The sequence below is a fragment of the Haemaphysalis longicornis genome, unplaced genomic scaffold, assembly GCF_048455015.1.
Source record: "Haemaphysalis longicornis isolate Haplotype H1 unplaced genomic scaffold, Haemaphysalis longicornis Haplotype H1 scaffold_1, whole genome shotgun sequence".
NCBI classification, from domain to species: Eukaryota; Metazoa; Arthropoda; class Arachnida; order Ixodida; family Ixodidae; genus Haemaphysalis; species Haemaphysalis longicornis.
In genome coordinates this window covers 218,879,771-218,906,655 of record NW_027526203.1, presented here as the reverse complement: position 1 = coordinate 218,906,655, position 26,885 = coordinate 218,879,771, and the positions used below count along the sequence as shown (strand labels likewise).

Below are 26,885 nucleotides of genomic sequence, written 5' to 3'. Positions count from 1 at the left end.
TGCTTATTTTATCTGAAATAAATGTTTAAGCTCAGTTCTACCAAGAGAAAATTTAGCTCAAGCAAAAACAAGCCAGACAAATGGTTCGTTAGGGAGAAGACTTTGTTGCATTGACTTCTACGCCTAGCTGATGGGGAAATGGAAATATTTCATTTAAGCGGAGTTCGTTGTAGCAAGGTTTGACTGTACTGCCCGAAGAAGCCCAAAAAATGGGGTCGCAAAGTTTTCGTGCTCGTCGGTGCAAATGGCCTATCCTAGAAATTGGAGGTGTATACCAGACAGAACTCGGCGCAAAGAATTTCAAGAGAGCCTGACTGTGGAGCAAGTGCAAATGTTGCGTACGAAATTGTGGATATATTTGCCCATGGAGATGAAACCGTTGGGGGGCAGAGGTATACAGCTTTGCTGTAAAAGTCTCGTGTGTTTGAAGCACGAAGCATTCTAGTGCAAGGCGTTGAAAAACGAGTGTCCCAGTGTGTTCTTTCAGTATGCGTTTTTACCCACGAGAATGAAATGTCTAGCACGAGGCATTGGCAAACGAGTGTCCCTGTGTTTTAGTACCGTGACTACACGAAACAACGACGACAACAGGAGACGCCAACAGCCCGAGCCCCTAAGGGGCTTTCCCCCCACCCACCCCCAAAAAAACCACACACCCCCACATCCTCTGCCAGCTTAGTTAACCCACTGATGTAAAATTTTGTAACACCCTTGGCAGTCTATTGGTACCAGCCTTTTGTTGTATGCAGGATGGAAAATGTAGAGTAGTAGTTTGGGATGTTGGATTCCTCCAATTGCCAATAAAATTTTGACTACAATGCAGGAGTGTGGCTCCCAGGTTCTTGTGCCATCCCTACACAGAGGGCACAAGGCTTTACAGCAATATTTCTAAAACTGCCACATTTCCACGACCACACAGTTATAAAACTCCTGCATATGGGCCTCTATCCTCAAACTAACTAAATCCAGGTATCCCGCAGTTCATGCTGGTGTGGTGTAGGAATCACTTTGATGGAAAGTGGCAGAAATGAATCAGCTTATAATTGTTCAACCAGTTAGCATAGCTTTAAGCCAAGAGCACAACACGTCTGCCAAGACTTCATTTCACCAGACACATCAACGCACAATAACACCTAAATACTATGAGCACTGAAACCAACTCAACAAAATTCAAAAAGCTGTACACTACAATGCGCTCCAGCCCATGCCCAGAAGAAGGAGAGCACCGAGGGGGGGCGCCACCCGTCCAACTGCCAGGTACCTATCCTCAACTTCCAGCTCTTACCAAAAACTGGTGTGGGCAAGATGAGAACAAACCCAATTTCTACAACCCCCTCGGAAGGCAGAGGACCCGCAGTAGGGTTCATTCCCCTGTCACCAGCCCAACACCTGTAACAACCTCGGGAGTGAGTCAAAGCCACTGGTGTTCAACGTGCCTAAAGTGACGCACCCACCAGCAACTATGATGGACTGCAGTGAAGTAGACAGGCTGTAGCCCCGGGGCCCTATCTTCTGCTGTGCACGGAAGCACCAGCTTTGTCGTCGTCATTGCAGAGGGACCCCATCTAGCAGCTCTGAGAACGGCGCCTTCGCCCTCTGCTCTCGGAAGTGTCGCGCAACCCATGAGACACTGGTTGCTCTGCGTAGAAACCTGGAGAGGGGAATGGGAAAAAAAGAATGAGCTTTACCATGTGGGATGTTTTCTGCTATGCAACATGCATGACTGTAATTGAGAGGCATTTAAAATAGTAATTGTTTTTAACTCTTTCGCTACCGCCGGAAAATTGACTAATTTTAGGGGTCCAAGAAAACATTTTTTTTCCTGCTAAAAAATTGGTTAGGCACTAATTGCAGGAACACAAAATGCAGATTATTTAACGGCCTTTCCAATAACACCAGTTCTTTAAAGGTTTTTATATATCATAGTTGTGAAAAAAAATATCAAAATCCAAATTTTTGTCAAGTTGTCGAAAAAAATGATAAAAAAGCAGTTGTGTTTATCAAACCACCGGTAGTAGAAAAAAATTAAAATATACATTTTGTAGGGAAACATTTCAAAAACACGCCCTAGAAAAATTTCGACTTGCGCGGAACAGTTTGTCAGATATAAAAGAAAATGTCAGCATGCACGGTGCTCGTGTCATGCGGTGAAGCCCAACCTCCAATTCAAAATGTGCAATTTCGGGTGGTTTCCTGGAATAACCTGGCGGTTTGTCATTATCAGAGGCACCAATTTGCCCCCACATAACGTAAAAACATCATGTCAATGGCTGACTTTTCATTTACAGCGAGCACAATATTTGGGACTAGCACGCGATGCGGAAAAAAACATGCATGAAGTTGAAAACGGAACGCCACGGCTGATGCTTGTTGTCGTTCACGGTCAGTTATCTCTCAAAACATAAAGCTGAGCTTTATTATCATCTTCTTACTCGCAATTGTAGCCTTGCTCGCAAAAATGAGGTACGATGAGCTAGAATCGTGCCCTGCGATCTTTGGCCGAGTAGCAGTTGCGCGATGAAAAAAATCAGCACAACGAGCCTCCTCTATTGCAGCGTCACCTAACATTTTTCAAATGAAACAGTACAAAAACTTATCGGAGACTTTGTCCGAATAGACAGTTCAACTAAGCAGCAACATTAGACACCTGGATATACCCTCGCATGGAAACGAAACTGGAAGTCGAACAACTGGCAGTGTAAGGCCGGTTTGAAGCGCTGTCCTCGGCGGAACAGATATCTGGCGACTGGGTGTGATCTTTTGACTTGCATCTGAAGTTCTTATCGCAGAAATCGGGTTAGGGTGGGGGAAATCAGGAGCGCCGTGCTTTGTTCGAGGATCAGTCGCGGACGCTCCAGGCGCCATGGCAGGTAGCCTTGAAGTTGGGTAACTGCGTACTAGCGCTAAATTTGACTTTCGCGATGCAGAAACGAAACCGAAACTGTTGTAAACTGTTTGCGAATGGTCCTGGGGTAAGTAGAACTACCACAGTACTTAGAACAACATGCGCAAAGGCAATAAAACTGCCTAAAATCATAAAGTAGCTTTGCAACCAGGCACTGCTTGACATTTTCAGCCGATTTCCGGGATTATTACTGTCAGAGCGCGAACCTGACGATTGAAAATTGTTTGCTAGTTCCCCATTCACACCCTGATAGCAAAAAACAAGCGCTGGTGCAGAGTAATTACGAGTTGCACGCATTCTTCGTTGGTAGCAGTGACGCGCGATGACCACGCCCCTTTTCCACACCCAGGTGATTCAAAAGCGTGTCAAAAATCCCATTTCAGAAGCAAAAATTAAAACAAAACTGATTTTGAAAGGCCATTTTCTGATCTAACTCCGAACAAGTTTACTTGTTCGAGAAACGCCTGGAACGCTATGAAAAGGCACTCCCAAAAGTATCGATCAAATTGATCAATTTTGATAGGCGTGGTAGCGAAAGAGTTAAAGGGAAACTAAAGCTTAATGAAGTTTTGTTTTAACTGAAAGATCATGCGTTTCATAGCACTCTCAGCTTTTAATCGACGAGCAACAATGCGTTATTTCCTGAGAAATCCACAAGAAAAGCTGGCAATACTCTCTCCCACCTCCCTTTCATTTTTTCGTGACGTAGACATCGCGTCACAAAATAGGAGCTACGCATCGGTGCGGTCTGGCAACAGTAGTTGTTACGTCACCAAGCCATGGTCGACCACTGAGAACGTTTCTTTGACCAAGGAGGCTGGCTTTCACATTTACTGTTTGTCACCGACTGAATGAGAAACGCTTTTCACCGCACCAGCGGCCGCTGTGGCCTCCTACATTGGACACCCAGACTTCCTGCTGGCTGCGAACGCAGCAGTGACAAGCGCCTTTTCAAATATGATTTTATCGCGCAAGAGCTGCTTTCCCGCTATGCGTCTCACAAGCGGCAGCCGTCATCTCAGCTCATCTGGCGATCACATCCATCTCATATTCTCTTCCCTCCTGTGACGCGCTAACCTGGCATGAAATACACACTCGCTTCCCGCAGCTGTCCTGAGTACTAGTCTTCGTGGCTGAATCGCCTAACTTTGCAGCGGCTCAGCCCGGCCCAAACATAACAAGGGTAGAGCTATGCACGCATGATGTACGGATTATTTATCAACAGCGGCTCGCAGCGAGCTGAAGAGCACAAGTTTGGATCGGTCGAATAACCCCCTGCAGTAAGTAACCCTAACCATCTTGCTCCGTGCCCCAACCTTTAACGGGCGACAAGGTTCGAACCAGGTGCGGGCACGCCTTGCCGATAACAACAGCCGCGCGCACAGAATGGATTAGAAGCTCAGGAGGGTCTGGTCGCTTAAACACTTGCAGTTCATCTAGTTCCTTTTGCCACTTCCTGCCGGAGACATTGCTTGCAGAAGCTCGGGCGTTCACCGTGGTAGGTTATTGACTTCGCCAATTGCGCACCAATGCTTTTCCAAAAGGAAACTGAAAGCATGATGGCCGACGTGTGAGGGAAGCAGCCTGTCTCACAGTGTATAAAATCTGTTGTCTGCGTTTTTTAAATTACCTCAGCTCAAAGAAAGCTTTGATTTACATGTATTTCACGTGCTCAACCCCTTCGGAACTGTCTATTTTAGGAAAACCATGAGCTCTTGCCATGCACAAATATTGTGACGTCACAAATCGTAGTACCCAAAAGTGTGCGGGGCATCGGCACCCGTTTTCACGATTCTAGCATTTTCTACCCTATTAAATAACTGCGAGTTGCAAGAATGGTTATTTCGGATTCTCGGCACCTTAATCTATCGATACAGGCCAACTTGTTTCCACCAAGCAACCAGCTGATTACAGCAAGAGTGTTGGAAAGACGAGAGCAGTGCGGTAGCATTTGGCCGCACAAGTTCAAACATTATGTGATCTATTTATTTCAAGGGGCCGCTGCTAGAAAAATTTCTATGGACCCAGACTAGAGCCACTAAATATACTGTGTAAGAGTACCGACACTTGATGCACGTGAGTGAGTTGTGGTGGCCATTTTGTTTCTGAGCAGTGTTGCTGGTTTTAGCTGCCCAACCGCTGCTGTTTTTGACAAGCAGTGCTCCTCTACTGTGGGGCACAGTTTAGTCTGTTTGCGCGCACATGCGGTGGTGTTCCTCTGCACCAATCTTATTTTTGTGGGGTGAAACATGTCCAGGCAGTCAGGTTGGACTCTCCCACCCTCTTTTACGAAGTTCAAGCTCAGAGCTGCTTTACGTCGTCGAGCTCAGTGTACGACAAGGTGGGTTGGCCAGAGTGTGTCAGAATGCCATCACAACAGGCTGCTGCACAAGGCTGCCGCTGGGCTCCAGAGCTCAAAAGGACGCCACATGCTTGCCAAGATGCTGCAGTACGTGCCCAAGACGCACAGAATGCATTCGCCAGGCACCAAGACTCAGCTGTATGAGCCTAAAAGCAGAAATGCAGGAGAGACCCGAAAGCAATGTGAAGTGGAAGGAGCAGTTTTACTCAACCCCTCTGACTACAGCTGCTCTGTACACAGTGCTGACCCCAACTAGTATACAGAATTTTGCAGCACTTTTCAGAGCAGGAATAAGGCAGCCGTGTAGGGCAAAGAACAGTTTTTCAGAAGCTTTGGAGTAGAGAAGTTACAATTTTGGATCCCCTCAAAAGCTGGAGCTGCACAAAAGTAGGCAAATTTGCAGTAACTAGGTGCAGATTGTTGCCGTAGTCACTTGCATAAGGATTGCACCCAGAACTTTTGTAATTAAGTACTAGTGAATTTTTTTCTCCTTGCATAATGATTTCACCCCAAACTTGTTGCTGCAAATACTGTACCATGAGAGCCACCTTCTTTTTCCGATTGATGATCGCACATGAGGGCCGAGTGCCACCAAGTGAACACTACAGAAACCACGCTGTGCACTGTGTTAGAGGGATGTAGCCAATTGCGAGTGGAAACAGCAGTGACGACAAAAACTGCGACGACAACATACTTTCCCTTTTGTAACACTCTTGGCTTTGGGCCTCTCTTATTTGTCATTTGGAACTGCTCAAGAACTGCCCCACAGCCGCTCCATATTTTATTTGCCGATAGAAATTTTATTGCGACAGCAGTTTTGCACTCCCCAGGAACTTCTCTAAACATCTCTGTACAGGCAAACAAAAGAGACCATTTGTCAGTCTATCGATATTCAGCAAGGGGGCGGCATGCAAATTAAAACACCATGTTCAAGTTGAAGGCGATCAACTATTCTTTGAAGCACGGCAACCACGTGGCCAGCCAGCACTTCGGAAGTGACAAGATTCACTTCCGATACTGGAGACACTAGCACAATAAACTGAAGACTACAAATAATATGCACCCGGGCTTTGATGAGCCTAAGACCAGCAAGTTTCCGCATATTGAAGAGGCGGTGCTAAATTGCATGAGGGACCTCTACAAAGAAGGATGTGCTGTATCTCTAAAATGAGTCCAGATCCAAGTGCACACAATTGCCAAGAAACCGGGTATCCCTCCGCGAGGCTTCAGGGCAAGCAATGGCTGGACTACGCGCTTCATGCGACAGAATGGTTTGTCCCTCAGATGGCAGACAACATTGTGTCAGCGGCTGCCTTGTGCCTATGAGGATAACGTCTTACACTTTCACCAGTTTGTACCTATGATTCACCAACAACAAGGTCTCCTCCCAACACAGGCAGGAAATGCCGACCCCACTAAGCTTCGACATGCCATGAAGCCCAAGAGCCGAGAAAAGGGTCCACGGAGTGTCCTTATAAAGACGTAAAATGCAGAGAAGCAGCGGCGCCCCGTGACATTGGTCGTGATAGGGGATGGACGAAAACTGCCATTGTTTGTTATTTTCAAAAAGGAAACTTCTCCTGTGACACCCACATTCACTGGAGGTGGTCCCGAAATGGGGTGGATGATGGCAGACCTTACGGTCAAATGGATCTCAACTGTCTGGCAATGGCGACTGGGAGTGCTTCTTTTCCTGCTTTCATGGCCACCTTGTGGAAAGTCGTGAAGCTGGAAGAAGTACACACGGATATTCGCAGTCATACCAGGCGGCCTCACGTCAGCGCTACAGCCTCTCAACGCATCTTTGAACAATCCATTCAAGGATAATGTTTGGAGGCCGTATGCAGACTGGATGGCCACGGTCAAGCATGCTTTGATGCCAGGTGGTAAACTCAAAAGGCCACCAAATGAACTATCTTGCACCTCGATTCTGAAAGGAAGGAAAGAGACTGGTGACAATGTCATCGTCAAGAGTTTCGAGAAGTCTCACTCAAAGCCTCCGAGGAAGACTTTTTCTGGCAGCACGTTAGCGATGTTAGCAATGACAATGTGGATGCCGACGAGGCAGCGTGTGACAACAGATGGGATTCAGACCCTCAGTGAGCTTGCGTTTGCCAATGGTAAGTATAGTTTGCAATTGATTCCCTTGCTTACAATACCCATCTTATAAATATCAAAACGGTACAGTTTCTTTCCTGTACCCCAGAACTTTCCCTGGGGATTTCACCTCGTGCAATGATCACACCCCCAATCAAGCTTTCTGGGAAAAAGTGCTATCAATACGCGAGCAAATAGGGTATTGGCACGACTACCAATAATGTTCCTCCACAGCCATTAATAAAGTTCCAGTCTTTCTGCTGTAGCCTGGTGGTGTCCATCTTGATTGGAGTTTAAGTTTAAGGAGTACTGACACGAAAATTTTATGTTCCATTTTTATTGCTTTTATCGATGCTCAATGGTCTGGCAAACCCAATACAGCAGTTTAAATACTTGAGCGAACGATATTTAATTAGTACATTAAACGGCCTGAAAATCGTTTGTTTCAATTTTCCGTGCTTTTAGCCCGAAAGGTGCATAAGACAGAATCCTGGCATGACTTCACTGCTTTGTGCGGACGTCAAAACACTGCAGAGGGCGGTGGGGGCGTTGTTTCGACCGCGCCGCTGCCTAAGCTGAACGGCTGGGCTGCCTGAAGGTGCTAGACCTACCATTGCTGCAGAAATTCGATGACTGCTTTCAATAAAAGTCTTGATGGCGACTTCTATTGTGATTCCGGGCTATATTACCGCTTCCTTTCCCGGGTCTGGAACTTTATTTTTGCCAATAGTGCCTTTCTCGGCCACGGTTATGCCTGTAGGTCAGGCTACGTGCACCCTTTTATGATTGCGCCAGCGCGCAGTCGCCGCTCGCGGGGCCGCGTGCGTGAAGTGACGTCACGAGTTTTTGACGAGCGCTGGCCGCGTCACTTCTTTTGGCTACCCTGGGATGATGTCACGCTGACGTCCATTTGCTGAGCGCCGCTCCGCATGCTGTTCCGTCAGTGTGATAAATGGGATCAAATTAAAGTATGTTCCTCGCGTCGCAGGACACTCATATTTCAGCCAGGGTATTCTGTTGAGTAAAGGAAGCGAAATGTGCAATAATACCTATTTACGCTGAAAATTGGTGTCAGTACACCTTTAAAGGAGCCATGAAGAGAAAATGCAAGTTGGTTTTATTCGAAAGATTTCGTGTTTTATAGTGCCCCCAGCGCTTGTCCGGATATAAACGGTGCTTCATTCACTGAGAAATTAAACAATTTAGGTTAAAATTTTGATTTTCCCGCTCAATCGTGCGTTTTCGTGGTCCCAAGTGACATCACGGGAACCGACCGCTCTGCAGCCTACCTAGAGTACCTTCATTCACCCATCCGCCGTACAGGGTAGAGACACGTAACGCTGGCGCCGCCATGTTCGGTTGCTCGCTCGCCGCCGAAGCAAGTCATTGTGTCAAAACCGCGCTAAAATTACCGCCGCAACGCGGTTTACTGAAGAAGTTTGAATCATATTGTCTGTTTCGCGTTGCTAGGTCTCGTGGGAAACGAAAAGAATAACGCGTTGAGCCCGTTGGCCCAATTGCGGCGGCACGGGACCGTTCAAAGGTTGTCTCCACCCTGTAGCGGTGTTGGTTTGTTCCCGCGTTTCTTTACGTTCCGTAACCTAGATGGCGCCACCATACCGTGGCAAGCGTTTGGTTTGTTTTTGCCCGCATTTAAACCTGGCTTGTTTTTGTTCTGGGAGAAAATATTCGTTCCCTAAAACAGTGCTCGCTCGACAAATGGGGTCACGTAAGACACCGTTGCTTGCGTCAATCGGCCAGTGTCGTCTGAGACCATGGAGTCTGAGACCATAGAGATTCTGAGACAACCCCAAGCCCCATAGTGCTGTGCAGCTAAACCAAAGCATGCTGTGCGCAGTACGAACAGCAGAATGCATCAGTACTTCTATGTTTACATGTGCTTTCGTAACTTCCACTGTTTGTCCCATCATTCCTATTGCTTTGTAAAGAATGTGCCCTAAATTTAAGCGCAAATCGCTCGTTCGTCTAGTTTGTAAGCTCTACCTAATTTGCGTCTGCTTCTGCCAGCCTCCGCCAATCGCAGAGCTTAGCGCATGTGACATCACAGGTTCTGTTGCGGGAAATGAGCTGGTGGGTCGCATGACCATTCCCGTTTTTCCTAATTATGTAGCTTATTTGAGCGAAGTTTACGTTAAAAGTGGTGTCAGTATGATTCTAACGAGACAATCTTTTGAATGAACCAAACTTGTGTTTTCTCTTCATGGCTCCTTTAAGCTTCCAGGATACGAGCTTTTCGCCAACAACTATACAAAACCATCAGAACTGTATAACGCACCCTCCCTGTTGTAGCCGCCTCCATGACCATTTTTATCCCCTGGTTTTATGGAAACACGCAGCCAGTATGAACTACAGGCGATTTCAAAATGGTACTTTGAAAAACAGCACACTCGCAGCGCCACTGCCTGCAGCACAAGAGCATGAAACTAACCAAAGCAAGGCACAGTTGGCGGAGCTGTTAAAGAGCCGTGGTGGGTGTGGCTGTTTGAGAAGACAGCTACAACTTTCCAATACTGCACACCAATGGTGAAAATGCATCGTTAGCTGAACTGATCTGGAACTGAAGTGAAAATTAAGGTGAACTGGAAACTAAGCTGCACTGAAAAGATGCAGGCGGCCCAGCACAGACCCAAGAACAGGATATTAGAGCATACTAAAAAGCACATTACTGACATGACCCGCTTCCACTGATACCCGATGAACCACTTAGATGTGCTGACTTATCTGGAAAGTATTCAGACTTGAACCTGGTCACCAATTGCAATCAAGATCACACCAACTCATTCGCGTGCAGGAGCGGCAGCAGGTGCTCAATCTCAACTGCATGCCTTATCGTGCTGCAAGTTGCTGTGCTTGTGCTGCGCTTATGGGTTAGCATATGGTCATCCCTTGGTCATTTCAGCTGAGGCGCTCATTTTAAATTGCCCCTTTTCCCTGAAAGAAATATCGGCTTTTCAGGGGTGGGAGGATTACGGAAGGTTTAGCTTGTGTTAAAAAAAAGATGACACCAAATAAAATTTGAAGAAACTCTGAAACTAAAAAACTTTTTTTAACTTTATTACATTACCGCTTTAAAACAGCAGCTACGAGTAGCGCTGTTCAACAGAACAGCAGCTACTCGTTCTTTCGTGTGCTGGTATGAATGCATACTCTGCAAAAAGTGGTGCTTTCTGCTTCCTACCGCACTGCTGCTGGCCATGTAATTGTGCGTTGTGCCTCCCGCCCCCTTCCATCTCATGGAGCGCTCTCATCCACACAATTTCACTCCTTGCGCGTGTTTGCACTACTTGTACAATTGACATTCTCCTAACAAATATATATTGTTGTAACACTTGAATTGACGCTTAAAAACTGGCAAAAATGTAATTGCGGTACGACAGCCCAAAAACCGGCCAATGCTGGCCGGTTCAAAGTACAGACTGGCAACCGGCCTCCTGTCTAAAAAACCGACCGGGCAGGCGGGTCAAAAACTGCACAGGTGGCAACCCTATGGTCAATGATTGTCCCTCGCAAATGAAAAGCAAGTTTCAGTAAAAAAAAAGGCTTTAAGCACCGTGGTACATCACCGCAGCCGATAACGGGACCAATGCTGATAACAGGACCAACAAGCTGCGGAAGCAGCGTGGCATTCTTAAAAGGTGTTTCTAGATTACACGGTCATGTGCATGTACTAAAAAAAGCTATTCATGTTTTGAAGCACATGACGACAGAGGCGTGCTGTCCAGCTAGAATTGCAGCAATGCCATGAAAAATACCGTGGCTTTAAAGAAACATGCGAATAGCGAGAGAAAGAGGAGGCGACAGTTGTGCAGACCGCATTTGCACCTTGGGAAGGTTGCCGAACCAAAAACAAATGTATGCTAAGAAACCCTCCAGGCACATTGGCACCCTTGAAGCAATGAGCACACTGTAGTTTGGTTGGGCGCAGCAAGGCACAAGGAAGCGGATCGATCACAGGCTCGGTCAGACAGATCCAGTGGTACTAGGTGGAGTGAAGCAGAAGGCATGCATGTGGCGAGTGCACGTACCAAGGTTGGGCAGTACGTCCCCCGATCCAGGGCTGCCTGCAGGTCAAGAACAACACCCCCAAGGCTTGCACTGTCACTCTGGAGGTGGGCCTGGAACCAATGCGGTGCCTATTCGGACACCACAGCAGGGTTGTAGCAGGATTCTGCATTCTGCGCACGAAGTGTCAGCAGTTGGCATGGGACTCCCATGGTGTGTATATATACCGGTGAAAGTTTATCATGTAAATAAGGACAAAAATAATTTCCAGAGGCTAAAATGAAACTCCACAACCATCAGCGCCTCAACTTTCACAAATGAAAAAATTTGGCCAACAAAATTGAAGATTTTATGCAGCTGCAAAAGCAGACAAACTGCAGCCTAAGCTGCATCTTAATGCTTTTTACACCTGTTAGCAGTATAAAAAAGAGCAAGCATGATTGGAAGGACATGGGTTACAGGCCAGGCTATGAAAGCAAACAGTTTGCTTGCAGCAGCATAGTGAGCAGTGACTCAGTGCTTTGACCTTAAAGGAGCCATGAGGACAAAACACAAGTTTGGTTCATTCGAAAGATTGCCTCAATAGAATCATACTGACACCACTGTTAACGCACACTTCGCTTAAATAGGCTACATAACTAGGAAAAAACGGAATGGCCATGCGACCCACTAGCTCATTTCCCGCAACAGAACCTATGATGCCGTATGAGCCCAGCTGTGTGATTGGCTGAGGGTGGAAAAAGCAAACGCAAATTAGGCAGAACTTATAAGGTTGCCGAACTAGCTATTTGAGCTTAAGTGTAATGCATATTCATTTTACAGCAGTAGGAATGGTGCGGTAAACAATGCAAGTTACGAAAACGCACGTAAGCGTAGAAGTACCGGTGCGCACTGCTGTTGGTACTGGGCGCACTATGCTTGTTTTAGCTGCACAGCACTTCGCCGATTCGAAGTTGTTTCACAGCACACTCGCCGATTGGCGTAAGCGGCGTTGTCTTACGTGACCCTGTTTGTCGAGGATACCCCAGGTTTCACGAGATGATCACTTTTTGCAGTAACAAAAACAAGCCAGGTGCAAATACGCTCAAAAACAAAGCAACGGCGGAACATGGTTCATGGATGACTAGAGCAGCGCCATCTGGGAGGGCTGACGGACAGCAAGGCCGCAAACCCGAATGACGCAGTGGAAGTTCGCTTAAATACAAGCGCTGATGACGTCGTTGCTGACATTACGAAAACCCACGATTTGGCGGGAGAATCAAAATTTTAACCTAAATTGACCAATTTCTCAGTGAATACGGCATCTTTTGCTGCCGGACAAGCACTCGGGGCACTATAAAACGTGAAATCTTTCGAATAAAATAAACTTGTATTCTGTCTTCATGGTTCCTTTAAGGTAAATTGCACTTTGCTCTATGGCAAAAAACGCATGTTCCACTGGTAGATCTGGAGTGTACTCGTATGTTTAGCTCGTTGATTGAGATGAAACTGCTCTGCAACCGAGCACTCTGTCTTGGCCCAAGACAATTAGACCGAGTCAACCAGAACTCCAAGACCTCCTTACTTGCAGTACTGGCCAGCCAAATCAGGCCCTTACCTAGCTTCATTACTTTTAAAGGTCCATCATAAGGCTGTGAAAGACACACCCTAACGAGCAAGTCACAGTGCACATGATACACGTCATGCATGCACAAACATATGAGCAGTGTCAATGGCAAAGTTTGTATTCATTTCATTGATGCTTCATTCCGGTGCACAAAAACCAAATAATCCTCTACGTATCTTGCGACACGGACCACCTTGCCTCCAAGCACCTTTTCTAGGTTAACATCAACTTTCCCCAGAAAAATGTTGCTAGAACTGGTGCGACCCTCGAACCAATACATACGCCTGCATTTTGAAGGAGCACCTTTTGCTCCCATTTGATAAACGTCGATTGCAAATAAAACAGCAACAGCTCCAAAAATTCTTCTACGGTCAGACCACAGTCATTTTGGAACTTTAACTCATCGTTGCTGTCTCTTATACATTCTTCTACGCACTTCATTAACTCTCGTTGTGGGAGGGAGTAATACAAGTCCACTACATCAACAGGGTTCGTACAGGTTTTCAAGAAAAAAATTCAAGGACTTTTCAAGGACCTTTCAAAAAATGAAAGAACACTACGGTAGATCAATCACGTTACATTTTATTGAACAGAACAAAGAAAAGTGACTTCACTTGAACTTATTGCACGTTAAACTTGATTCGACTAGATTGCACAGTTTCAATCGACTAGATCATGGTTTCTCAAAGTGGGTTCCGCGGAACCTAGGGGTTCCGCAGGCCCCTCCTCAGGGTTCCGCGAGCCACTGATAAATTTTCCCTGGTTCCGCAGTCATGGTGAACTTGAGGTGCGATCGATCTAAGGAACCTCCATTACTCATGCCCGAGTGTCAGTAAGCACATCTCGGCGCATAACAGAAACGCACGAGCTGCGCAATAAATCTCGCCAGCAGCTTGTAGCCAGCCAGACTCCGAAGACGGGCCACGTGGTTAAACTATTGCACTTGAATCTCGGTCTTATATTACCCCCATGCGCATTTCTCCTGTTTGGAGATAGGTGCCGCTAGCGTACGCATTCGCGTAAAGTCGACGGAAAAAAAAAACGATACCCTTGCTTGCTTTTGAATTTATTGCACGTTAATGTAGCATGAACGGAATGAAAAATGGCGGGAGGGGCGGGGGGGTTCCTTGGCACTTAACGGAACTTAGCAGGGTTCCCTGGGACCAACATGCTTGAGAACCCCTGCACTAGATGAAGTTCTTAAGCTCAAGGCAGGTCTTTAAGTTTGTTTTCTATTTGCTTCTTAATGCTGCTGAGCTCTTCAGCCTCGGCTTTTGCGGTCTTTCTCAGGCTGTTTGATTTCACCACGTTCTTGATGTCAGCGGTTGCTTCAGCCTTTTCTGCATATTCATCTGCAGATGCCGTTAAATCGGCAACAACTGCCTCAAGCTTCTTTTTCTTCATCTGCAGGCCTTTAACCTCTTCCATAATTCTCTGCCTTTTTGTCTGCTGGGAGTTTTCCTGGCACTGTTTCTTTTGCGATTCCAAGTGTGCACTGTAATGCTGCCTCGCTGCGGACACAGCTACTCTAAGTTCTTTTGAGATAGGAACGTTCAGAATCCCACCTGCCCTCTCCACTGCGTCACATGATACGCTGTGAAACATATGACAAACCTTTCAGATTCTCTACGGAGATCTGACAGTTGATGCTGAACCCCCGTTCGACAGTGGCTTGCCCATGGCTCAAAACAAGCAACAGCCTGACTGCTTTCCACAGCTCTTTGTATGAGGCATTGAAGCCCAAGAGGTCACGAAAAAACTCATCCAGCCTGCTTACGCTCCTTTCAAACAGACGACGCTCGTGCTTAGACTCTTGCAGTAGTTCACTATATTCTGCCAGTATACCTCCTCGTTGGCTGCCACTCAGTCTTCCTGCCATGGTCAAGACGTCCAACACCTTCCTTAAACCTACCAGGCACTAATCTGGCTTCGAGCACATCATCCGGGGGTCAAGGGAAGACAGGTTTCTAACCATGGATGACTTCAGGGGACTTCGTTCCAGTATTTTCTTGGTCACAGCTGCCAGAAATTGTTTACACTCCATTCTGAATTGGAATGCATCCTTCGGACTTGCTTTCGAATCTTTGAGTGCTTGTACGCATTTGGGGCCGATATCCACTTCATCAAGCGCAGTGTGGTTATTAGGGTTATCAACATCCACCCTGAGCAAACCACCAACCCCTGCCAATGAAGACAACACTGAAGCCTTCATGAACTTTGCAAGGAGCTTCCGCACAACACTTTCAAGGTCTCTACCAAGAAAGAACATCATTGGCTTGTCGGACTGGTAGTCTTTCAGGAACGGCTGAAGAATGGAAGCAACACTGAGAGCAAAGTTCAGTTTTGCCAGAGTCAAGGGGTCACGACAAAAGCTGTGCACATTTTCAAAGGATGCACACTTTGGTAAGCTCACCTGCTTACTCCTTGCAGACTCCACATATTTCTTTATGTCATTCCAGAGAAGCAAAGCTCTTTCAATGACAATTGTGTTTTCCACCCATCGATGGGCCATAAACAGCGGAAATGTGTCCTGGCTGGTCACGGTAGAGAAATCTTCCCTTCGTGCTGGTGAGTCTCAGAAGAGTGCACTCAGGCTTGTCAACAAAATGTCAATGCCCCACTTGCTCGCTGTAACACCCGCCCTGTAGGCACTGTGGATGGTATGCAGGCCACACGTCCCTCAGTCAACACACTGGACCTGATGGTTTTCCTGCAAGTGCACTTGCATGTTCCTGAAGAACTTCAGGTTAACGTTTGGCCCGTCCATCGAGATCTGAAGAACCTTGCCAAGTGGCAAAGGCTCCAAAGCCTTTAGAAGCACTTCCTGAATATCCTCTGCCGTGGAATGCCCCATAAAGGCGGATGTGCAATATCTGGTGGCCACCCTGTGTGACGAGTCCCAATAGCGCACATGCACGTCCATCTGCTTCTCTTGCAGGAAGTCGTTCCCCGACTTGTCAAAAAGCTCGATGTAATAGTCACACTTCTCTACCTCTTGTTGTATGCACGACAAGAAAAATGGCCTGAGCCCATGACATGCTACATAGGCGCATTTTTTCTCCCCGCAGGAAAACGATTTGGCCACGTCGCTGTCAGGAAACATCCACTTGAACAAGTCGCCGCTTTGCGCCGACGATCTGTACGAGTAGTGGGAGGTGACCACTTTCATTGCCCAGAGAATTTCCGCATCGGTAACCACCTCGTGTGATTTGCAGGCGCTGTGTAGATCCGTCACCTGCGATGGAGCCGAGCCAGTGGTCCGCCCGCTTGTGCTTGTTGACAGATAGTTCTGCAATCGAGTTTCCAGCTGCCATTTGCAAGATTTCACGGTGCTTTGCACTTTTTGCGTGGCTTCTAAGAGCAGATTCACCCATCGAAGCGATGCCGAGCGTCTTTCTGCAGCGTGTGCATTTTGCGCAGTGAGGGTCTGATGTATCCGGCGCAACCCAGAGCTTATAATCGTGGTTGCTGAGCCAAGCGCTTTGGAACTTACACTTCCCAGGCATTATTCTGAACTATGCCATTTGAATGCACAAATCACTGGATCACTACGCGCACCATAAGCACACGAGGGAAAAAGACAGCAAACAAAGGCACCGGAGTCGCCGGAGTGGGCACAGCACAATGTGGCCAACAGACAATGCCTTTTTAATGGGTTGCCAATAAATCCCACTCAAGACGAAGCCAAAAGAAACAGTTAAATACTACTAAATTTAACTGTTATGATACGTGCTTGATTCGTGTAACTGCCTTTTCGTTACATAAAACCATGCTGGCGCAACTTTTCTTTTTTACGAGGACATCGAGACTCTTTAGCCCCATTGTGGCAACTTATGGCTTCTGGCCAACCCCGAAGTCGAAGCAAGCCAAATAGAAAAAAAAAAAAAAAAACGCTGCGACTGCGCGTTTGCCTTTTTTTTCGCGCAGGAAGTTTAACTGGTTTGACCAGTTTGACTTCGGGATCCCGAAGTCACGGAAAGCGGTAAGCACCGAATTTTGACGAATCCACGCTCAACCGCCATAAAATGGGAGCTGCACAACCGAGCCCCGTGAAAACCCTAAGAATTCAAGGGTTTTCAAGCACGGCAAAGAATTTTCAAGCACGGCAAAGAACAAGGCATCCAAACAACAATGGGGCCATCAGTCGGCAAAGTTGGAGTGCAAGCACTGATCTGTTTTCAGTTGCATTTGAAGGGACACAATGCCAAGGAGATTCATAGCAAACTGGTAGCAGTGTATGCTGACAATGCCCCAGCCTACCACACTGTTGTAAATTGGTGTAGATGACTGCAATGTGGACAAAAAGATTGGACAACGAAGAACAAAGTAGCCAGTCATTGTTCAATGTAGTGAGCCACAGGTTGCAATGCAAGTGGGGGTTCTAGTGCAGCACGTCAATGCTAGTGCGGGTTCAGGGCACAACAACCTGTACACAACCAAGGGCGCTGTGCACTGGGTTCCACAGTTGCCAACACCAATACAAAAAGGCTTGCGGAAAAGAGCAGCTGCAAAAAAAGTTGAAGATTTGCGGCAGCAATATGGGTAACTTTTTCGAGCACTTCATCCTCACAGATGAGAGTCCTGGGTGCAGCATTATTACCCAGAAACAAAACCACAAAGCAAACAGTGGCCGCATGTGAACTCAGCTGAGATAGAAACAGCCAAAACTGCGCCATCATCAGAGCAGCCATGCAGACCACGTTCAAAACACAGAGGAAAGCTCATGGAAGGCGTCCATCTGTGAGATGACAATGCACCGGCTCACTCGGCCCAGGTGACGGTGACACGCACAGCCTCCTGAGGCCATAACGTTTTGCCCAAAGCCCCACATTCACCCAACCCCACATCCAACGACTTCTCCCTCTTCCCCTCATGAAGAGCCCACTCACTGCAAACTTTCCTGGAATGATAAGGAAGCAATTCCCAAGTGGAGCTCTCCCTGAACTCCCGGAATCAACTGCTCTACAACGGTGTTCAGCAGCTCATTCATCGGTGGCCAAAGGGCACCACGGCTTTTAGGTAAGGGTGTACGATAATGCAGACCCCAAGTAAGTCTCATTGCTTAATCTGTGTTCCTTCATGGCAATAATACACGTGTTATGAATGCACACTGAATCGGGTGTTAAGCACTGCCCCCGTGCGTTTAGTACTTTTGCCAACAAAAGGTGCCGAGCACCATGAGTGATCTCTACGGCTGCTTCCATGCCTTCCAAGGTGTTGGTGACAATGTCGGTGAGTGTTGGTGACAATGGCAACAGTGTCCCAAACAGACGGGAAACGAAATGTGCAACTTCTGCTCCAAGCGTGATCTATTATCTGCTTGCGTCATTAACATAGTTATTGGTGTTTTCTTTTTAATGCGTAGCATTCTTTCCCGAGTACCCCCACAGACAGTACCGTGTAACGCCCTGCATTTCCACAAAAATGCAGATATCACGGAAGTTCCACCTGTAATCGTCACAATAGCGTAAATGGAGATAACTGGCAGAACGAAATTTTGAAAGCCTAAAAAATTACAGGAAATGCCAAGCAGTGTGTTAACATGGGCCGATATCTCTCGTTTTCGCACAGCCCCGGGCAGCTTTGAGAAATCGAATAGTAGATATTTGATTCGCGCATTAAATTATTTGCAAAGGTACAATTCAATTCGTGTCCGAATATTTGAGTATTCGCACACCCCTAATCATCGGGGTTTTTAATGCATTGTGTCTATTGGGAGTTTGGCGGGACCGTGGTGATACGTCATAAGAAGCGGGTCGCTGTAAAAGAGGGTCACTGCAAAAGCAGGTCGCTGCAAAAGCGGGGGACATAGCATCAGGGAAGCATTGTTGATAAGAAAGCAATACCAAAAATTAAAAAGACAAAATGACAAAGCTCAGGAACAAGAATTTGTCATGCACTGCTATGAAGAAAAATGGGTTCCTGAACGTGTGGTTAATACGGCAATTATATTTGACTGGCTGTAGTCCCTCCAGTAATTGGCATCTTTGCTAGGCATGGTAGCACCTAGTATGAACTTTGCAAGCATTGCCAACAGGTGGTAACTCTTGATTCCTCACTCATGCCACTATATTCACGTGAACTGATTAATTGATTGTGGGGTTTAACGCGCCGACGCAATGCAGGCAATGAGGCGCGCTGTAGTGGAGGGCTCTGGATTAATTTTGACCACCTGTGGATCTTTAAAGGAGTACTGACACGAAATTTTCGTTTTACGTTTTTTCCGCTGCTATGCGTGCCTACCAGCCCACTAATCATAGAATGATAGATTAGGCGGTCGAGCGCAGCGTAAACATTCATTTACGGCGTCGTTTATTCGTGCCAGTTTCGGTTTCGACTGAAAAACGCCGAGCGGCCGCCATAACAGGATGTGTCACATGACGTCACCATTCTTGACGCATCGCTGCCTCTCTGGAAGCGCGCGCGAGCGAGCGCACGCGCGCGCCCAGACCGGGCGAGGTTTTCGCCGTCCCCACGGGCCCGGGCAGCATGACGTCAGTCCCAAAACCATGACGTGTACACACGCCCGAGCAGCGCGCGCCAACCACAGCCAGCGCGTCGGCTTTGTCACGGGAGCCCCGACGTCGGCAGTTTGGGGCAAGTAGCACATGATGTCATGTCGGCCCGCTCTGGGCTTTCTCGTGCGGGCGAAGATTAAAATAGATTTTAAATATGTTTCGCTGAACTGTTGCTGTTGAAACTTGCTGGGAGATATCTCCTGATAAAAAGGAAGCGTTTTACATAGTTATCACAGCTTTGAAATTTCGTGTCAGTACTCCTTTACGTGCGCCAAAATCTCGCACACACGGGCGTTTTTGCTTTTCGCCTCCATCAGAAAAGCGGCCGTCGCGGCCGGGAATCGAACACGCGACCTCGTGCTCAGCAGTGTAACACCTTAGTCACTGACCCACCGCGGCGGGTATATTCACATGAAACTTTTCGCTTTATAAATTTTACATGAATAGCGTTCCACTTTAGCTAACTAACATACATCGTTTAGCATACCCGTTGCATTCAAAGAGAGCACATGTAAAGCTTTATTGCATAGCCTTAGCGTAGTGCCAAAAGCCAACCCATCAAGGCATGCCGCGCGATGAAGCTTGAAAGTTTGCATGTTGTGTGGCAGAGCTAAGCTTTACTGCTATTCGTAAATTTCAAATACTATTTCGAATATTGGCAGACAAGGACAGGCACTCCTGTTGGAGCACCTGTTCTTGTCTATCCCATCCTTTGTCTTTTCCTCTGCTTAACGGTGATTTAACAAAGACTTTTTTGGGATTTTTTGGTGAGTGATATATTAATATTCCCCGGCAAACCATAACGCCAGAAAGAAAGAGACAGGACTGTTGCCACTGAAGCAAACAAGCCTAGGCCCAAATGAGGCAGACTGCAAGGGGGCAAGCACTGCCTGCTCACCACATGACTGGTTGCCATGACGACCACTCAGCGCATGAGAAGCAGCAGTGTCAGTGGGAGGTGCTGCCGCGAGAACGAGCGCAATGAATTCAGGAGGATGGTCAGTGGTATGGTCTGTTCAAATTAATAACCGCAAATGCCTCTGCATTGTCACTCCCAGGAGTTTTCTCACACTGAGCTACACTATTCTGATGGGAGTGCAACACCAGTTAAAATTAATTGGCATTTTGATGTAAGGGCTTCAATTGTACTGTCCTCTTTTTCCTTACCATTTTGTTTGTTCTCAAAGTCATGGGCTGAGTGTGGCAATACACATACGAGTGCAAAAGCAGCATCCTGATACAAGCACTGGCTTGTTGGTATAACATGCTAAATAACCTGCTATGTTATACACTAACAATAACATACATTATATTATGTGTATGCCCATGTCACAAGTAAAGTACATTTCCAAGCAGCACTTGTAATCACAACTCTGAAAAAGACATTTGCCTCTAACCTTTCCTTGGGGGCCCTATGCTGTTTATCTCCAAGGTGAAAGGCTGACCTCCTACAGCTGCCTACCTGACTTTGAACGATGGCTTCTTCCACTGGGCTGGGCTGCAGACATCGATCCCAAGAGGTGGGTACCCATGGGCTGCGAGCTTGTAGTGGCCACTGTCGAAGCTCGCCTGCGCAAGTTGAGACTGGGCTCCTCACTCATGGAACAAAGTACTTGACTTTTGCAATCAGCATGAGCCTGCAGGCAACAAGATAAGACAAGGACCCACAGAGTTTAAAACGTTGGGGAAAGTGGGGGTATTCAGACACAGTACCAGCCAGGCGTCATAACAAAAATAGCCGTAAACTAGGCTGAAAGGCAAATTAAATCAAAGTGCTAATCGCAAAATTTTCTACCTAACCCGCATGAAAGTCCCTTTGCATTAAAAAGCAATAACTGAAAATATGACAACCAAAAGTACAAACTGTGGTTGAATGGCCAAACTGTGCTAGCTGTAATAAGTTGCAGTGGAAGAAAATGAAGACTCCAGAGTAGTCAAAAAATAATCAGACCTTTCTTTTGCGAGAAAGTTGGTGCAGAACCCAGAATGTGAAGCTGGTGTGTTTTAAAGCTGGATGCATTACTGTAACTTCTGTGTCAGGGGCGTGGAATGACCAAGCAATGTTTCAGAGGATCAAGATAGCTTTCTGCTGCCTCAAATGAGGAGCAAAGTCCCCATCTGCCCCCTATACCACTGAGCAGCAGGAGAACCCACCGCTGTTTCCCACAAGCAAAAGAATCGCAATCACACTCCCCATTCCATTTCCCACCACCAGTGCGGTGACCCCTATGACGACTGGATTCCTGGAGGGGAGCAGGTCACAAGAAAGACGATGGATTGTGACATGCATACATACTGTATAGCACAGCATCTCCATCGATCCACCCCTCAGTTGAGCATGCCCTGCAGGATGACCAGCCCCCTGTTCCTCGTGAAGAGAGGCACCGCCGAGCCCACTCCTCTAGCTGTTCACCCAGCCATGGCGTCACCATTTCTCTCAAATACGTTCCTTCACACCCCATAGCATGGCCTCAAACATGATGAAATGTATGCCCACAGTAGACTGCGGTTAAAAGAAACACATACGACACTTAACGGAGGTTTCCTCAACAGACCTGTACAAATTATGCTGCAGAATTGAAACGGAATCCCGTCTGGGAGCAAATAAGGAATGCAAAACCACTGAAGTGAAGAAATATACCGTTAAAGGAATGTGGCAAAACTCTTTTCCCAGGCTTTAGGAATAAACCAAGATTTGCTTTAAGCAATAAAATAATCACACGACTCGAACCACCCAGAGATCCCAAACAAGTAATGAAATCAATTTGTGATTATGCTATTCAAAAAACACAGTCCGGCTACGCATATCCTTTGTCCCTAACACTTACTTTTTTTCTCGTACAATTTAGCTGTGACGTCCCGCAATGCTGTAGAACATCATGTTTCCAAGTGTCAACCACAATGGCTAGCAGCACACTGAAGTTCAAGCAGCACCCAAAACTTGTTTTACTTGCATTTAACAAACAGCAAAACTAGAATAACATATTAAGCAAACACATTTTCTTACAACATCAAAAGCCTGTACTCAGGCAAAATATTTGTCTCGGCATTCGGGACATATCATCAAAAACTGTAATCTTGTGGCTGTAAGTGAGAAAAAAATCCTACAGGGAAGACACTTTAGACAGTGTAATTGTAAAAACATGACAGCAATTTAGTCCCACAGTTAAAATATTTTTTCAAGTAATGTTTGCACATGTGTTATAAAGTAATTTGTGCCGGTACTGTATGTGCCACCATCCCCCTCAGCGCCGACAGAAGCAGAAACTGCCACAGCGCCGGTAGGGAGTAAGGCGGTGCAACATGCAGGGTGCCTTGACTCGCTGGAGGCTGCCATGCCCCTAAATGAGGCAGTGGTGGGACTGCAAAGCTCGGCTGGAGGTGCTACCGCCGCCACCAGCCACTGCTGTGACAGACAGAAGATCTTGCCTCCATGTGGCTTTGCACATGCCCAGGTGTTGCCTAGCAACAGAGGCGCAGGATCCTTTTCATTGTATTATTTCTGAAGCACGGCTGCCACCTTTTCTTGGAACAGAAAATCTAATAAAAAGGAGTGGTACATTTGCAGTTAAGAAGGACGCGGGTTCAATTCCGGGCTGCGGTGGTTGCTTTTCTGATGGAGGCGAAAAGCAAAAACAACCATGTGTTCGAGATTTCGGCGCACGATAAAGATCCCCAGGTGGTCGAAATTAATCCAGAGCCCTCCACTATGGCGTGCCTCATCACCTGTGTAGCGTCGGCATGTTAAACCCTACAATCAACCAGCTTACAGTAAAACAAGCAGTACTAAGGAAACAAGCAAAAAAACGTCGGCATTTAACGTCACTGAAGCACGAGTTTAAACAAACGTTTTTTTAAACAAACGTTTCCCAGTCAAATGTCAATATTGAGAGGGTGCCACTGGCCAACTAAAAAATTGATTGCTTGAGTGTATGGTTTAACGTGCCGACAAAACGCAGGCGATAAGGCACGCCGTAGTGGGAGGCTGCGGATAATTTTGACCACCTGGGGATATTTAACATGCACCAAAATCTCGTACAAACAGGCGTTTTTGCTTCCTGCCTCCATCAGAAAAGTGGCCGCCGTGGCGGGGAATCCAACCTGTGTCCTTGTGCTCCCGACTAAAAACTTCAGTTCCCTCCTGACTGAAGACTACCAAACGGGGCAAAACTAACACGCTTATTTTGCCATGAAGTTTTTTCGAAGCGAAGATTGCAGGCGAATGACGTTATAAAATGAAGTTACATGACACTGTCACTAAAACAACCACGCCGTCTGGAGTAATTACTACTGATATCTGTGAGTGGACACCGATGTGCCCCTGCTGCAAGACATTTCCAATGCATCAACAAATTTCAACGAATACTGAACCAACAAAAATTGGTGATTTAGTTCCCAATACTAGAATGTAGAGTAAAAAAATGAGCAGTTGACACATTGGTGACTGCCACACCTGTCCCGACATCCTCGGTAGATGGGTCCCATGAGCGTGCAATCGCCAGCGTCCAACAGGCATGAAGCGGTTCCTGGTGGATGCCCACAGCCTCAGCAAAAGGTAAGCCCCCCCAGCTCCAGCAGCAGCTGTGACAGCAACAGTGCCCACTTGCAGTGCTCTCAGTGCCAAAGCTGCCATTGTCAGCAGTGCTGCCCAAGCAGAAAGGTGTCGCACCTAGAGTGGAAGCAAAAGGGAAAGAGGGATAACTTAACACTCTTTCACCAGCCGTTTCCCTGCAGGCATATGGTGAAAGATGCAAACACTAAAAAATTTGCCTTTTTTTTTCTTTCTTGCACTATCGGCAAGGGGATATGTTATCCACATCTCTGCAGTCCCTCGTGCCATGATGCACACTGTTCTGCCCTCCAAATGAGGGAACCATTTAACAGCACTTGCCAAAAGTTGAATAGAGCTGCAAAATGGGGGTTTCCTTTAACACAACTGGGAAATTTTCTGTCGTCGCAGGGCAGCACATAACACAACTGCAGCTCTGGAGACACGTCACACCACAATTTTCCGAGGAAAACCAGGAAACACACGGACAACATTAAATCTGCATTTCGGGAGCCAACAGACGATGCAGAAAGCAGAGAAGTGGTTGCATAATAAATAAAAGCAGGAATAAACGAGACCCAGGAAGTACAGTTAAACCTCGTTATAACGAACGTTGATAGAGCAAATTATCGGCTATAGCGAAATAAATACAGACTTTGGTCGGTCCCACTTTATTTCAATGACACTTATTCTTTTATAACGAAACTGAAACCATGAGAGCCGCGCGATATTGGATATAACGAAGAAATATTTGACCAGGAGGCTGACAAGCTAATTGGAAAAAACCCCTGTAGTCTTAAACTGCAGAAGTATAAAGGCCCTTTCGTTCATGGACACTGTGGAAAACTTCATCCTGCTCAATGCTGAGTATCAACCAGACAAAGATCCCATCCTTCATAAAATAAATAAAGATGCAGTCCTGTTTTGTCAAGTGAACTCTTTTCTGTTGTAATTTTAAGTACTCATGTTCCGGTTCATTGAGCTTGAAATGCAACAACGAGAAAGGTAAGGGTTACGTTGTGTATAGTGGGTTCAAAGCCTCAAAAAATGCATTTTTGTATCAAGTATTTTTGAGCGAGCCAGACTGCCGATTTGTTATAGCTGATTTTTACCTCTACTGTTATAACGAATATCGGTTATAACGTACTAATTCGCTGCCCCTATACTACTTCCTTATAGAGAGGTTCAACTGTATGCACAATACTTGGACAGAGCAGCACCTAAAGGGCACTCTGCCCAAGTATTACAAATCAATACTTGTGCGGGACCTGGTGGGGAGTAAGCAATTTGAACTATTAATTCTCTTCTTTGATCTCATGCTCCTCATACTGGTACCTCTCGTCTTGGTCTTTACGACCGATTTTGATCCACATCTCCAACCTGTCAGTATAACGCCAGGTGAAAAATGGTTTGCATGAAAACAAGGCCATGCATGCCACCACACCATTGTGAAACGAGGCCCTGGGTAGCTGCATGATAAATGGCAAGCCGTATGCCTAGACCAATGGGACATGAAAGGCACAATTTAGCCACACAACTTTTTTCCATTTTTGCACACATGTGCACTAAAATAAGAAGGTGAAATTGCACGAGGAAAAGTGCACAAGGCTGAGTAAATTTAACAGGTATCTTTTCACAGCTGTGCTTCCCCAATTAAAGTATGCACGTTGGCAGAAAGCAGAGGTTCTTCGGCAAGCCATACTGCCCCATTACCACAAATTAACTGCAACGTAGTGAAAACAGATGTGGGAAAAATTAAATTGACGGTTGCCTCCCCAATCTGTGACGCATACACAAGACAACAATGAACTTTCCTAACCATGTTAGAAACAGGTACCATAATCAGCACAGAGAAAGACGCATAAAACCATGCACCTTGTGTGGAACCCTCCCGGAACTTTCGTCGCACAAATCAGAAATGTCCCAGGCTGTGGGTACCGGCGCTCTAGTGATTCTGGATTACATGGCCAGTGCTTTAAGTACCCAAGCCACGAAACCACAGATTCGTCAGTAAGGCAAACATTGCAGTAAGACAAAATTTAAAAATACAATTGTAATGTTACAGCAGAATGAATGCATGTATGCGAATTTCAGGAAGCCTGCGCGCCACTCATAGATGTTACCTACCAAAGGTGGTACGGTGTAGAGCATGTCACGAAAATTCTGTGAAAGATTTAGGGCTTCGACAAGCTCAAAGGCCAATCACAAATTCACGATATTAGCCCTTTGAGAGCCTGTGAGTTCGCCGACACAGCACATTTGACGATTTCATTAACATTCAAGATCCACCAGTGTGGAGCCAGCACTCAAGCGGCAAGCTAATTCCTCAAAAACAAACTCTGCTTCAATTCTCATTACAAACCTGCCTGTTGAATTCTCGCTGATCAACATGTTGCCCGTATGTACAAGACAGAATGTCATGCAACGTTTCCTTTTCAAAAGAGACGCGGCACGCGCCTCTGTTGACACGACAGTCGCACGTGTCACATTCAATCAAAACATCGGCGCTGCACGCCGGAAAGAGCACAAAGTCGAGGTTGTCGGATAACGTCAGAAACGCAAAAGACCGGACAAATACTGCCCCACAGCTGCAAATATGTGCAAGCGTTCTGACTCCCAAAAATTCCAAATCCCGACAAAAAAAAACACAAAAGCAACGAGTGGTGGCGCTACGGCAGACAATGTGACGCTCTTTTTAAAAGCGATACTAGCAAGTATCATAGCGTCCTCGATAAACACGCACCGGTGTTGCCCCCAAAACCGGCGCGGTGCACAGTGCCCCACGACGGTGCGTACCGGCATGCATAGAGTTTCATACAAATAAC

General features: G+C 46.5%; 1 protein-coding gene across 1 annotated transcript; it reads right to left on the bottom strand.

Annotated features, from left to right (window-relative positions):
* Nucleotides 1–1,472: 1,472 nt before the first annotated feature.
* Nucleotides 1,473–26,649, bottom strand: LOC144168376 (uncharacterized). Its single transcript, XM_077697379.1, has 5 exons — nucleotides 26,423–26,649; nucleotides 23,965–24,180; nucleotides 20,974–21,080; nucleotides 11,411–11,560; nucleotides 1,473–1,651 (listed from the first exon to the last, which is right to left on the bottom strand). The coding sequence occupies exons 2-5, from the start codon at nucleotides 24,142–24,144 to the stop codon at nucleotides 1,546–1,548; spliced, it is 543 nt and encodes a 180-aa protein (XP_077553505.1). The 5' UTR covers nucleotides 24,145–24,180; nucleotides 26,423–26,649; the 3' UTR covers nucleotides 1,473–1,545.
* Between the last annotated feature and the right edge of the window lie 236 nt (nucleotides 26,650–26,885).